Here is a 15127-nt window from a genome sequence, read left to right on the forward strand (position 1 = left end):
TTAGGAAGGCAAACACAATGTTGGCCTTTATGGCAAGAGTGATGGAATATAAAAGTAGGGAAATCCTGCTACAACTGTACGTGGCATTGGTGAGACCACAGCTGGAGCACTGTGTAGTCTTGGTCAACCGGAGGAACAGAAAGGACATACTTGCATTGGAAGCAGTTCAAGGAAGGTTCACTAGGCTGATTCCTGGGATGAAGCAGTTGAACAGATTGAGTCCATAACTCACCGGAGTGTAGAAGAATGTGAGGTGATCTTATTGAAACATTCAAAATTCTGAGGGGGGCTTGATAGAGTAGATGCTGAGAGGGTTTTTCCTCCTCATGTGGGAATGTAGAACAAAGAGGCAGTTTCAAAATAAGGTGATTGAGAGAAGAAATTCCTCCTCATCTCCAAGGGTCATTAGTCTTCCCCATAGAGCAGTGAGGACTGGGTCATTGAATATACTCATGGCTGAGTTGGACAAATTTTTGACTGATAAAGGAGTATGGACTCAATCTGTTATGGTGGGCAGGCAGAAATGTGGAGTTAAGGCCACAATCAGATCAGCCATGATCTTATTGAATGGCAGAGCAGGTTCAAGGGGCCAAATGGCCTACTCCTGCTTCTATTTTTTATAACCTTATGATCTTAGGGGGAATTCCGATTCCTTCACAAAGGGCAGGCTTTTTTCAGCAAGGGGCGAGTTCCAGTATATAGTGATTCCAAAGAACTGGCTTCCAAAAATTGGTTTATATGCAGATCTTATGATTGATAAATTTTCTTGGAATAAATTTGCCTCCTCAATATGAGACTGGAAAATGCACAAAACTGTCATAATTGGATGTCACACTTTTTGAATTATGAAATCACAACCACAGTCATTGCCTTGAGATGGCCTTACCTAAAGGAAAGGCAAGCATCATTAATCAGGGCGCAACTGCCCCCTCACCCCACCCAGCCACACCCCAACAGCAGCAACAAGAATTGGCCTACAGCAATCTCAGTCCATATCAGAGGGAGCACATCTGAGGCATACCTGAGTAGCAGTTTTAAAGAACAGGTCAAAGTCATAACTGCATTCCAAACCCCAGGCTACATGTGGGTCATGCTAGGAGCTTGTGCATACATGAAAGGGACAGGTAGAAAAAAAGGTTACAGAATTAGGGTAGAACATGTCTACACATGGAATGAGTGACGCTAAAGACTTCAAACTAGAACACAGGTTCTTTCAGTATACAAAGTAAAACTTTAATAAAATCTTTATTTTCCATTTCCCCACAAGCTTTATATTACAATGAGAATATATTTATTTATATATATTTTACAGGACAGAGCTGGAAGCAGAAAACCAGAATATGGAAACACATTCACAGATAAGATACTCCATTACTGGCATGCTTACACCAGTGAATTAAATTGTGCACTATAGCATAGCGAGTTTTCACATAAATTTGTGAGGTGAGGCCAGCAGTTGGGGAGATGGGGTAAGAGGGGGAAAACACAAAGCATCATTTTGCCTCACACTGAATGTTGAGTTGGTCCCAGGCAGTTCAGTAAACAAACATTGCTAAAAGATTAAAATGTCCCTGGATGAGTGCTACTGCACAGGAATAACATTTGAGTTTAATAAAGGTTCAGAATCGATTGCAGATGAAGCACTGCGTGACAATGGGTGTTAGCAGCTGAGTGATGGTGCGGCTGAAATGAAAGCAGCACAGCAGTTCAAGATATCGCTCGGTCTTGCACTTCAGTTGATTCATGACCCCTGCAAACCCAATCTCTGACCCAATTCAGCAAACCATTTGAGTGAGCAGACCTCGAGAACAAACATTGCTGGAAACCAAAACATTCTTGAACCTGGTGAACAGGGAACCCCACGGAACAGCAATCAGAAAAGGAAGAGAGCACTGGAAAAATAACTTGTGTATTCTAAAAATAACTTCCTATTTCCAATCTAGCACAAGGCTAAAATCCAGTCATATAAACACGTGAATATGTGCCAAAGTTTACAAGAAAGTAAAACCATGCCCTTTACCCCCTGAGCTCTAACGCTATCTTTCTTTAGCTAAAACGCAACTTCCGTTTACTGACTTGGTGCAATGTCTCAGTTATGCACTGAAGACCAGTATTAAACTACAGCCTCCCTCCAATGGTCACACATAAGCTGGCCTTCCCACGATATGTGAAAGGTATTAATTTTTTGCAACACTGTTTTATATATAGTAACTTCTTTATAAACAAAACAGCCTCATAAAAATAGCATAAATCAGATTTATATTAATACATTTGTATATCCATAAATAAACAAATTAAAGCTTCATTCAGGACCTCTTATGAACATCACCAGTACCCTGAAGACAGCGAACTTAATTCCCCTGCCCAATTTCATCATGCATACAAGCTAACATTCAGTCATTAATGGGGAAGTACAAAAACTCTAACTACTTCTATATTGATGCCTTTTCAATCCAGATTATGGGGACACCAATCTCTGTCGATCACTCCAGTATTTACACTGTTAATTCCCAGCAGAAAATTCAGGAGAACCAGTGTCCTGGATTCAAATGATTCATTAATATAAAAGCAGCTCTGGATTTTGAAATTTGTATGCAGTTCAAATGCACCTTTGAACTACAGATGGAGCAGTGAGCTCAGCCCACCTGCTCACTCCAGTGAACACAGGGTAGTCTGGACTCTGGTTTCTATCAGCCAGTGGGGCGCAGCTGGTGGAGGACTAGCTATCGGTGTGGAGCATGAAGTAGAGGGGGCAGAGGTGACGGAGAGAAACAGACCAACCACATGCAGATCACTTTCCCCACACATCAGCCTACTCTGGAGTTGGGAAATCCAGTGCAATTATACAGGTTCATGACAATTCACAAGTGCTGCTGAACTAAAAGCAGGTAGGGAAAATATCAATTTGAAAGACAGTAAACAGTGACTTCTGTGAAATCAGATCACCTACCACCAAAATATTAGTATTACAGCACCAAGAGCAGATAGAGGCACTATCTTAGTCTGGAGAATTATTTGTGGAAAAGTGGGAAGAAGTGGATTTATATTTATACTGTAACCTCAGTGCAAGAGGAACATTGCACTCCTTAAACAGTATTCACAGTCACAGCTCAGAGTATGTGTCTTGTACTATGGATACTTGCCTTTTAATACATTTTCTTTGAACCTGAAATGTTTCCTCCTTTAACAGAACTGGCCAATATCTATAAACACAGAGCAGAGAATTGATGATAATGTGTCTATCCTTTCCCTCATGAAAATTGTACCCTCTGCTCCTTGTCCAAAGTACGATTCTAAGCAGTTTTAGGTTATATGTGATCCCACAGTTTATGCTCACAAGGATTACATACAAAACCAGTCTCTGGCACATCATGGCAATCATTAGCTACAAACTCTTGCTCTCTAATTTCCCTTTTTAATGTGCAGGCTCCTACAGAGGAACAACTGATTTGAGTACAGGAGTGTTTCCTCTATGACACCTCCCTTCAGAGTCAGACCCATATAACAGCAAGCACCACATTCCCTGCCATGTACTGCAGCAAGTCAAACCTGCAATGCTCACTGTCAGACAGACTGAGGTTTGTGTTTTGGCATCTGTGCTGGTTGCCACTCCACATTCCAGGAGATTCTCATAACTGATTTAAATATATGCATTTAATCTCTAGTCATTCTCACCCCAAATAGTTTATTTTATTTTAAATTCAATTCGACTCATTTTCCTCAGCAGTTTAAACAGGATTCATAATTGCAGTGAAAATAACTGGTGAAAAGAGCAAACAACTTTAATCTCACTCCTCTGGGTAACTCTGGGTAAGTCATTTTCAATAATTCTCCTGCAGCAGTGCTGAGTCCAAACTTTACAGGTTGAAGAAGCTAATTCAACAGAAATTAGAAGCAAAAAAAGCAAAAGCTAATCTCTAGTCATGTTTTGAAAAGACACAAGCTACTAATCCAAGATTTACATAGGTTTTTTCCAACAAATTCATATCACTTCCCCTTTAATAGAGACATGTTTCCCGTTAGCAGGCAACTATTCAGACTGGGTAAGGGAAACATCGCCTGAAACCTTGCCAGATTTAGTGAAAACCCAAAACATCACATTTAATGTCAGGCCACGTGGAACTGACTATAATTTTGTGCAGTCCTAATTATTGGGGCCAGCACCATACGAGCCAATGCATTCTGTGGCTGCTTCTCTGATTCAAATCATTTGTTACCCATTAGGATCACATGGTTAGATATGATTATACCGTCTGACTATACCAGGCTGCAAGAGTTTATCCACCTGCCTTAGCAGGTCAATATTTCTCTTAACTGATAAAAAACATTAAAAATCCAAAACCAAGCTGCACCTGTCAGTCACTGCCAGCTCATCAGTTGAATTTTTGCTTAGACAACTGATCTGAACTATTTAGAACCTTAACTACACCGTGGTGCATGCCAGTCTCTTATCAGTTAAAAATGTTACATTTTTAGAATTCCCTATTCTGTGAAATGACTCAGCAAAAATCTGGGTTTCTAAAATTGTAGATGTGACCATTTGCCCCAAATCTAATTAGGCCATCGATGCTTAAAAAATCCCATGAGAAGTGCTGAAGTGGATCTTAACCCTTTACATAGCAGCATAATCCCCCCCACACACCAGTTTTGAAAGCTAGTTAAAGCAGCCATGTAGTTGGCAAGTGCAAGAGGAATTCTCTGCCCCCAGCTCCTCAGAAAATAAAAATCAAACACAAGACATTAAAACCCTTTTTAGTGATATGTCCAGTTGCTCTCTCACTCAAGGTAGTAATCAAAGGGCACTCTCCATACCCACGGGCTGCAGACGGTGATCAGGCACTAGCACAGTAGATGCGCATAACTTTACTCCAAATACTCTGCTTCCGGTTATTTCACAGTATCAATTCAAAGGCCTGCTACTTCTTTTGCACAATCAGACTCAGAGATTGGTGTTTATTTGTGGCCTAACACTTCACTCACAGACAGGCTGAGGGGAGTGTGGGGGAGGGGGGCGGAGGTAGGGCAGGGGGTAATGTAGGGAGGAAGGAAGGAACAGAAATGAGCAACTTCCGGAAAAACCAGCAGCTGCAGCTCCTGCAGCCAACGCAGCATTTTCCTTCTGCCACATGTAATACCAGGTGTTCATTATTCAAGTATGTTTTGTGTGTGTCAATCCAGACTGAAGTACACCAATCTGGCAACAGAGAATCTATAATCTGCCCCAGTATTGATACAAGGAGAAACATGGCTTTAAGGTGTACATCACACAAAGACTGTCCCAAGTCTTCTATGTCCTCAGCCACAATACAAGATGGAAGGAACAGTGGTTATAAACTGTCAGAAGGCAAAGAGCCGAATGAGATCAAAGACTTCATTCTTTAACTCAACGATATAAAGCGGTTGACCAGTGCTGAAAGTGGATCTTATCCCACTCCATTCTCACTCTGATCTGTGTGAAACCTTGCACACACAGCTCATGAATACCAGTCTCAACACTCATTCATTTCTCACCTCCGATCTACCTCCTTTATCCCTCTGGTCTTTCACACCAAGTGCACTGAACTGATTTAAAAACAACTTTGTTTGGAGCTTAAAAACAGTACACTTTTGTGTTGGAATGTGATTACTTAGGTAATGAAGCTGGCTGGTTGGTGTACTGTGTATGACATCTCACCCTGAGAGAGGTAGAGGGGCAGGTCTCAGTTAACCCGTTTTATGCCTTGTTCTCAATACTGTGGTACACAAGTTTTGGAATAACAGAGTTCTCCATCTCACTTGTGCTGCCTCATTCCTCCAACCAGAATTTGCTGTTCTGCAACTAAATCCCAAGCCAGTTGTTGCAGCTTCAGTGCCAGTGCCAAACAACAGAAGAACAGCAACTGTTGTAAAAAAATTAGCAGCACTATGTAAACTACTGTAAACAGCAACACCAGTTATTTAAGAGCTATCAGCAAAACAATTAACCCAATAAAATAGCTTAAGAGGTGGGTATTTACTGAAGGCTTCTGATCCAGGTGAAGGCCCCTGTCAAATGGAGGAACATGCATGCTTCAGTTCATACACTTCCGTGCTGTGCAGGGAGGCTCAGGGCTGATAAACTGGACACGTGCAATTATCATTTTCCTCTGTGTTACTGCCACCCTTTCCAAAGCTGAACAGCTCTCCTGATCATTTACTCACAGAGCCTGAACTTTTCAATTCCAAATCAGCACTAGAAACAAGTGCTGCTATTGTCACAAACCAAATGGCAAAGAAATTTAAACAGAAGCAAGTGGCCAAAGCTGCACCAAGCACAAAGTTCAGGATCACACACCCTACCCACACTCTTCCTTTAAAGGAATCAGGCTCCCAAAGAATCCTTCTTTGGGAAAAAAATATTTGTATTAAAAATTGCTTTGGTAATGATGGTTGCTGTTTTGATGGTGAAGTTCTTGCCAAGTCTGTGTAGGATCTATAGGCAAAATGGAGTTGAGATCACACACTGCAAACTGGCTGGAATAGAGAAGCCAAAATGTCTTCCGCATGGTTTTGAAACATGCAGCAATTGCTGTTTCCTGTTTACGTCCGTTCTGGTTATTTCCACATCTGGGTGCCGAGGGATTGACCAGCAAGGGGAGCAGCTCCCGCTCCCATGGGAACTGATGATTGTCCATAATTCACCATTCCATTGGCGCCATAGAAATTCATTCCCGCCATTTGCTGAGTCATCTGAAAACAAAAAGTCAATTGCAGCACTGAATATAATCATTTTACACAGGATCTCTACCCAACCAGACCGCTTCTACAAAGGAACTGAAGTAGAGGTCGAATTGTTTTAAATCAAGAGATAGGGTCAAACAAGTAAGTGCCAATATAAGGGATAGAACTGATGTTAGAGAAGCATGTCAAATTGGTAACTTCAGATCTGATCTTTGATGGGGAGCTGAACTACCAATCTGTGGAATTATCCCAGCTGCTACCTGGCTAAAGGAGCAGAATACCAGAATCCTTTTTAAGTTAAAGACATCAATGGATTTCTGCACAAGATCAGCTCATATCCAGTGTATAATCATTCGAACCAGAAGGTGTCAAGCCCAATCTCTGGACCCATGCTACGACAACCGATCTCAGCTGGCACTGGATCTGGATCATAGAATTTTACAACATGGGAGGCCCTTCAGCCCATCATGCCTGTGCTGGCTCTTTGAAAGCTATCCAATTGGGCCTATTCCACTGCTCATTTCTCAAAGCCCTACAAATTTATATGTACCATTCAGGTATTTATCCAATATCCTATCGACAGTTACTACTGAATTTGCCACCCTTTCTTTCAGATCATTAGTTTACGATCCTATGAATTCACTGTGTAAAACAAAAATCTTATCCCCTCGCTGGTTCTTTTTCCAGAGGGTGGGATACAACTCTTAGACTGGGGGATGGGGGCTGAGGCAGGACTTATGCACCTGATCCTTGCTGGAAACTGCCTGGGAGGGGGCAGGCTGGGCTAAGCCATGACATACCCACCATTATAGAATAGTCACTCACTCTCACTTTTCATGTCATTGCACGCTCCAAATCAGATGCATCTCCACTTGAATGTTGTTGTGAAATTGAATGCATGGATCTGATTAGTCAGTGGTGACCACATGACCTAACATCAAGCAACAGAATGACTCAAACAAGGTATCCAAATATCTCAGCACAGACAGACGTCACTAGAGATAACAGACTTTTAAAGTGAAAGTACAGACAACTAAATTACCCCTTAACTTAAATTTTTTTAAATCTGTGATCTTGCGAGTGTGACTCTTAGTCATAACCTGTAGCCTGTTGCTAGGTGGAGGAGGTCGCAGGCAGACAGATGGTGCTTTGCTCCTCATCGGTAATATTTAAGCAGGCAACATAGAAGGGATGGCCAGAGCAGCACAGGCACAGACAGCTTTCTTGGTATTTCATGTCAGGTGGCGATTGAGTAAATTCTGCTACAATTTGAATTCTAGATGTTGAGATTGGGAATGAAGGTATGGTTGCAAAAACTGTTCGTCAGTGCAATGTTATGGGACACAGACCACAGCAGTTTGAAAAATTAAATTCAGTTCTCTCCACAGATGCTGTCAGACCTGCTGAGTTTTTCCAGCATTTTCTGTTTTTATTTCACTACAGTCCTTGTCTGATCTGGCCTACGTAGACCACGCCAATGTGGTTGGCTCTTCATTGTTCTCTAAAGTGGTCCAGCAAGTCACTCAGTCATATCAAAGTAAGGTGGCGGCCCACCACCACCTTCTCAGGACAACTGGGGAGGGATAATAAATGGCAGCCTTGCCAGCAAAACCCACATGGAAAAACCGTGACAAGCTCAGCTATCAAAACGACATTTTAATGGAGAAGAACCGCAACTCAACAATGTTCTCTGTGAGCTCCACAATTGAGCAAAAGGTTAGTATGCAGGTACAGCAAGAAATTAGTAAAGCTAATAGAATGTTATTGTTTATTGCGAGGGGAATTGAATATAAAAGTAGAGAGGTTATGCTTCAGTTATGCAGGGCATTTGAGAGACATCTGGAATACTGTGTATAGTATTGGTCTTATTTAAGAAAAAATGTAAATATGCTGGAAGCAGTTCAGAGAAGGTTTACTAGACTAATACCAGGAATGTGGGGTTGTCTTATGAGGAAAGGTTGGACAGACTAGGCTTGTATCCACTGGAGTTTAGAAGAGTAAGAGGCGACTTGATTGAAACACTCAAGATCCTGTGGGGTCTTGACAGGGTGGATGTGAAAAGGATGTTTCCTCCTGTGGGAGAATCTAGAATAGGGGTCATGGTTTAAAAATAAGGGGTTGACTATTTAAGACAGAGATGAGGAGAATTTTTTCTCTCAGGGGTTTCTGAGTCTTTGGAACTCTCTTCCCGAAAAGACAGTGGAAGCAGAGTCTTTGAATATTTTAAGGTAGAGCTAGATAGATTCTTGATAAGCAAGGGGGCGAAAGTTATCAGGAGTAGGCAGGAATGTGGAGTTGATGTTACATTCAGATCAACCATGATCTTATTGAATGGCGGAGCAGGCTCGAGGGGCCGAATGGTCTACTCCTGCTCCTAACTCCTATGTTCATATGCATGGCCTCAGAGCAAGTGTGCAGGTACTGCTCATAATGTTCACAGAATTTTCCCGTTGAGGTACTATGTGTCCATGGCCAAAAAATGTAAAGGTAACATGCATTGAAATAAATAGGCCGTGTGTAAAGAAAGCTTAGAAGAATATTGCCCCCCCATCGTGGTTTATGGTTGGACAAGGGACTGAGAGTTGCAATCCCCTCTTGCACAACATCCTGGAGGGGCTCATTGAAGCAGGTTTGCCCAGGTTACCAAATGCTTGATTGAAGTGAGAATATTGTGCTAAGACACTAAAGAGCAGGCAGGAATGCTGCTTACCTGTGTGATGTTCCACTGCAGCTGCTGTGCCTGCTGGACTCCGTATACTGGCTGAGGCATGGCCAATCCACCCACATAGGTGCCCTGCTGTGCCATCATCCCACTAGGCATGCCCATTACTCCAGCTTGCATGCCTCCCATGAAACCTCCTGGCAGTGCCACTGGGCCCATCAATTGCCCCACGTTACTCATCATGCCACTGGTCGGTGTCACTGCGCCACCCATAGTTGGGAAATTTGCATAGCCAGATGGCACACAGGGAGCATAGGGCACCTGTGCAGAGGCCATGAACATTGTCCCTGTTAAACACAGAGGAAACAGTAACTCATTCACCTTCTAAATCAGTTGTTCTTAACCACCTTCCAACATGCAGGATTAAAAGGAACACATTTGCAAAATCATCGAACAAAACACACCACAACTCTTCAAATACACAAAACGTGTGGTGGGCAATAAGAGCACGTGAGGATGTAGCTGAAAGCAAAGTCTGCAAATGCTGGAGATCAAGTTAAAATGGAAAATAATGGAAAGGCAAAGCATCTGAAAGAGAAAGGCAGCTTATTGATTAAGGTGGGACTGGTAGCTCAGTGCCCCTTTATGTAACTGCAGGATCCCAGCTAATATGTTAACTTTCCTTATTCCTTCAGACACTGACAAACCTTGTACTCATTTCCAGCTTTTATTTTGTTCACAAGTTTCTAGTGTTCCAAAAGTGCACTGCTTTGATGAACACTGGAAGAGAGCTTTCTTTACCAAAAAAAGAATGGTAAGGGCCCTCCATGTGTTGAACACCACTCGGGACCAACTTGGGCTCAAGGCAATAAGCTGACTGAGGTACATGGAATGGGAAAGGATCAGCAAACAAATGGAGCTGTTAATATCAGAAAGCTCACCTTGTGAAAATCCCTTAACAGACAACATTTGAAACACTTTGTCAGATTTGGGAACATAGCGTTATGCTAATGAGCTAGTAATTCAAGAGGTTTGGACCAGTAATTCATTGAACCGGAGTTTAAATCCCACTATGGCGCTTTGAAATTTAAACTTAGATTTTAGAAGAATAAAATTAAAGTATCAGTGAAAGTCACCATGATTGTCATAAAATTTAACTGGTTCATTAATATCCTTTAGGGAAGGAAATCTGCTTTCCAATCTGACCTATACGTGGCTAACTTTTAACTGCCCTCTGAAGCGACCTGGAAAGCCACTCAGTTGTACCAACCTGCTATCTGCTGGTGTTCATGGAGAAGGTCCACTGCCACCTTCTCAGGGCAATAATACCCGCCTTGCTAGTGGCGCTCATGTCCCAAGATGAATTCAAACAAATTACCCTCGAAAGTTGGCCAAGTATTAGCAATGATGACAGTTATGAGCTACAGGATGATATAGACAGGATTGGGAAATGGGTAGAAGCATGGCAGAAGGAGCTCTATGTAGAGGAGTGTGAGGTAATATACTTTGGGAGGACTAATGCGGGAAGAGAATATATTATAAATGGCTGCATTTATTTGTGCCGCAATATGAGGGGGAGCACTTCCTGCACATGCACAGATACAGTGTCAGTGTAGGTGCCTGCAATAAAATTTAAGTCATGCATGTTTAGGTCTGTGGAATTACAAGGTCTTGTATCCAGTTTACCTATCATTTATCAACTGGTTCATCTGTAAAACATGTGTCTGACGATTCAGTAAATTATGAAGATATACAATCAAGACATTTTAGTAAATAAGATTCCCAACTTCCAATGAGCTCAGAAGCTGGAGAATTAATTGTAATATTTAGTTTAAGAACACTTAATAAAAAAACTGAATAAAAATCAATCAAAATGTATTTTGAATAAAATATTTAAGAAAACAATTGATGACCCAATCTGGGTCTCAAAACCAGGAGTGTGGGTTTAAGAGTTCCATTATCTACCAACTGAGCTAACTAGCTGTGCAGGAAATGCTGCACAAAGCCTTTCCAACTTGTTCACATACAATCCACAACTTGTATCCAATAAATTAAAATAAAAATATCATTTAGCGATTGAAATGCTACTTTTTTTTTACAGTACTAAACTGGCCCCTGGGAGCAAAACAGCATGCACCCACCATCTTGGTGGGAAAATATGCTACATGCACCAGCGGTGGTGGTATGGAATCTCCTCACCGTCCAAGGGCCCAAACACTCCTTTCAAGTGAAGCAGCATTTCACTTGCATTTCCCCTAACTTAGTCTACTGCATTCGTTGCTCCCAATGCGCTCTCCTCTACATTGGAGAGACCAAACACAAACTGGGCGACCGCTTTGCAGAACACCTGCGGTCTGTCCGCAAGAATGACCCAAACCTCCCTGTCGCTTGCCATTTTAACACTCCACCCTGTTCTCTTGCCCACATATCTGTCCTTGGCTTGCTGCATTGTTCCAGTGAAGCCCAACGCAAACTGGAGGAACAGTAGCTCATCTTCCGACTAGGCACTTTACAGCCTTCCGGGCTGAATATTGAATTCAACAACTTTAGATCTTAAACTCAACCCCACCCCCCCCACCCCCCATCCCGTTTCTCCCCCCTCCCTTTTTTATTTCCAATAATTTATATAGATTCTTCTTTTCCCACCTATTTCCATTATTTTTAAATCTAAAACTAAAACTTTGTTAGTCTTTCCACCCCACCCCCACTAGAGCTGTACCTTGAGTGTCCTGTCTTCCATTCTTAATTAGCACCTTTCTTAGACAATATCACCACCTTCAACACCTCTTTGATCCTTTTGTCTGTAACATCTTTTGATTATCTGCTCCTATCACTGCTTGCTTATCTCCACAATCACCACACCCTCAACTTCTCTCTCCCCCCGCCCCCCCACCTTAAACCAGCTTATATTTCATCTTTCTCCTGACTATGCTTCAGTTCTGCCGAAGGGTCATGAAGACTCGAAACGTTGACTGATTTCTTCTCCACCGATGCTGCCAGACCTGCTGAGTTTTTCCAGGTAATTCTGTTTTTGTTGTGGTGGTGGTATGGGCCCAGTGTGGCTTCTAGTTGGCAGCAGGAGTTAGTGGTTATAAATGGCACAATATTGAAAAGATGTCCAAATCATTAAAGGTGAAACGGCAAATTAAGGTGGTTAAAAAGAACATATGGATGACTTGGGTTTTTAAACAAATGAATAAAAAGTAATAAGGGTCACACGAGGAGACAGGAGATTACGGCTGAGTGAGACAGAGACAGAATGAGTAGCGAATTAGGTTCATGTGGGAATTCGGTGCATGGGGGAAAGTAGTGCTTTAAGTAAGGCTTATTGCAACTCGTAAAATGTGTTATTAGCCGGATTTATCAGTACTAGTACGGTTTATCAATAGTTGTAAGTTTTATTAAGTTAAGGAAAAGTAAAATTCATATAAGTAAACCAATGTAAAATAAAGTTAATGTAAGAGAAGTAAAGTTAAGGCATGGCAAGGCAGCTCGGTCATGTGGAAAGCATGTCCTGTAGTATGTGGGAAGTTGTGGACGCTACTGGTGACCTAGACGACCACATGTGCAGGAAGTGTCACCAGTTGCAGAAACTTGAGTTCCGGGTTTTGGGACTCGAGCAGTCGCTGGGGTGACTGTGATGCATCTGCAAGGCTGAGAGCTATGTGGATAGCACATTCAGAGAGGTAGTCACACCACAAGTTAGGAGCATGGAGGCAGAAAGTGAATGGATGATCACCAGGCAGTCCAAGAGAACCAGGCAAGTAGTGCAGGAGTCCCCTGAGGTCCCACTCATTAACCGATTTTCCATTTTGGATACTGGTGATGGTGTTGGTTCCTCGAAGGAGTGCAGTCAGAGCCAAGTTCGTGGCAGCTCAGCTGTACAGGAGAGGAGGAAGAAGAGGTGAAAAGCAATAATGATGAGAGATTCATTAGTTAGAGGAACAGACAGGCGTTTCTGTAGCCACAGACATGACTCCAGGATGGTATGTTGCCTCCTTGGTGTCAGGGTCAAGGATGTCACAGAGCAGCTGCAGGACATGATTCTGGTGGAGGGTGAACAGCCAGAGGTTGTGGTCCATGTTGGTATCAACGACTTAGATAGGAAGGGGGATGAGGTCCTGAAAGCAGATTTGAGGGAACTAAGAAGGAGATTGAAAAGCAGTGATCTCAGGATTACCTCCAGTCCCACGCGTTACTGAGCATAGAAATAGAAGAATAGAGCGATTGAACACGTGGCTGAAGAACTGGTATAGAAGAGAGGGCATCAGATTTCTGAGGCATTGGGGCTGGTTCTGAGGCAGGTGGGACCTGTACAAGGTGGACAGGCTGCATCTTAGCAGGACCGAGACTAACAACCTCACAGGGAGGTTCGCTAGTGTTGTTGGGGTGGATTTAAACTAGATTGGCAGGGGAAATGGGGACCTGAGAGGGAGCTCAGATTTGAGGAAAACAAAATTGGTAGAGGGAAGTAGAAAAGTAGAAAGCAAAAATAGAAGACAAAGCATAGGCAAGCATGAAATAGGATCAGAATAGAGAATAATTTAAAAAAGCAAATTAAAGGCATTCTATCTGAATGCACATAGCATTCACAAAAAGGTTGACGATTTGAATTGAAGTAAATGGGTATGATTTAGTTACCATAATGGAGACGTAGCTACAAGGTGGTCAAGATGGGAACTGAATATCCAAGGATATTCGGCATTTAGCAAGGATATGCAACAAGGAAAAGGAGATGGGGTTGCACTTTTAATAAGGGATGAGATCTGTACTTTAGTAAGAGAGGATCTTATTGGACGATCAAGATGTAGAATCAGTTTGGTTGGAGCTAAGAAACAAGGGGCAGCAAATATTGGTGGGAGTTGCTTATAGGCCACCAAACTGTCGTGCTAATGTTGAGCACAGTTTAAGTCAGGAAATTAAAGATGCATGTAATGTGGGTAATGCAATAATAATGGGCAACTTCACTTTACACACAGACTGGGTTAACCAAATCAGCACTAATGCTCTGGAGGAGGAATTCCTGGAGTGTGTATGAGATGGGTTTCTGGAGCAGTACGTTGAGGAGCCAACTAGGGATCGAGATTTTGGATTTAGTGCTGTGTAGGAAGAACGGACGAATTAATAACGCTGTTTAAAGGAGCCTTTGGGAAATAGTGACCATAATATGATAGAATTTTGCATTAAGTTCGAATGTGATATAGTTCTGAAACTAGGGTCTTAAATCTGAGGAAAGAAACTTATTAAGGTATGAGAGGCAAGTTGGCTATGGTGGATTAGGAAAATACACTAAAAGATTTAGCAGTAGACAGGCAATGGCTAGTAGTTAAAGAAATACTACATAGAGGAATGTATATCTGTTGTAGACTAAGGCACAAACACCCAAAGGGAAAGGTAAATCAACTGCGGTTAATAAAATAAGTTAAAGATTGCATTACCTTAAAGAAAATGGCTAATAAGGATGCCAGAAAAAGTGGTTAGGCTGAGGACTGGGAGACATTTAGAACCCAATAAAGGAAGAGCAAGAAATTGACTAAGAAAGGGAAAAGAGAATATGAATGCAAATTAACACGTGACATAAAGGCAGACTGTAAAAGCTTCTTTAGATACATGAAAAGGAAAAGATTAGCTAGGATAAATGTGATCCCATTACAGGTGGGACTGGAGAATTTATAGTGGAGAACAGGGAAATGGCGGAGAAATTAAACAGCTACTTTGCGTCTGTCTTGATTAAAGAAGATACAGAAAATCTCCCAGATATACTAG

General features: G+C 42.1%; 1 protein-coding gene across 1 annotated transcript in view; it reads right to left on the reverse strand.

Annotated features, from left to right (window-relative positions):
• Positions 1-1208: 1208 nt before the first annotated feature.
• LOC144695860 (stromal membrane-associated protein 2-like) overlaps positions 1209-15127 on the reverse strand; it is a 49334-nt gene continuing 35415 nt past the window's right edge. Inside the window, exons 9-10 of the mRNA XM_078566897.1 lie at positions 9410-9708; positions 1209-6708 (exon numbers count right to left, since the gene is read on the reverse strand). Coding sequence (XP_078423023.1) covers positions 6574-6708; positions 9410-9708 — 434 coding nt within the window. The 3' untranslated portion in view covers positions 1209-6573. The remainder of the gene's footprint in view (positions 6709-9409; positions 9709-15127) is intronic.

This window comes from Cetorhinus maximus, chromosome 21, assembly GCF_964194155.1.
Source record: "Cetorhinus maximus chromosome 21, sCetMax3.hap1.1, whole genome shotgun sequence".
Classification (NCBI taxonomy): Eukaryota; Metazoa; Chordata; class Chondrichthyes; order Lamniformes; family Cetorhinidae; genus Cetorhinus; species Cetorhinus maximus.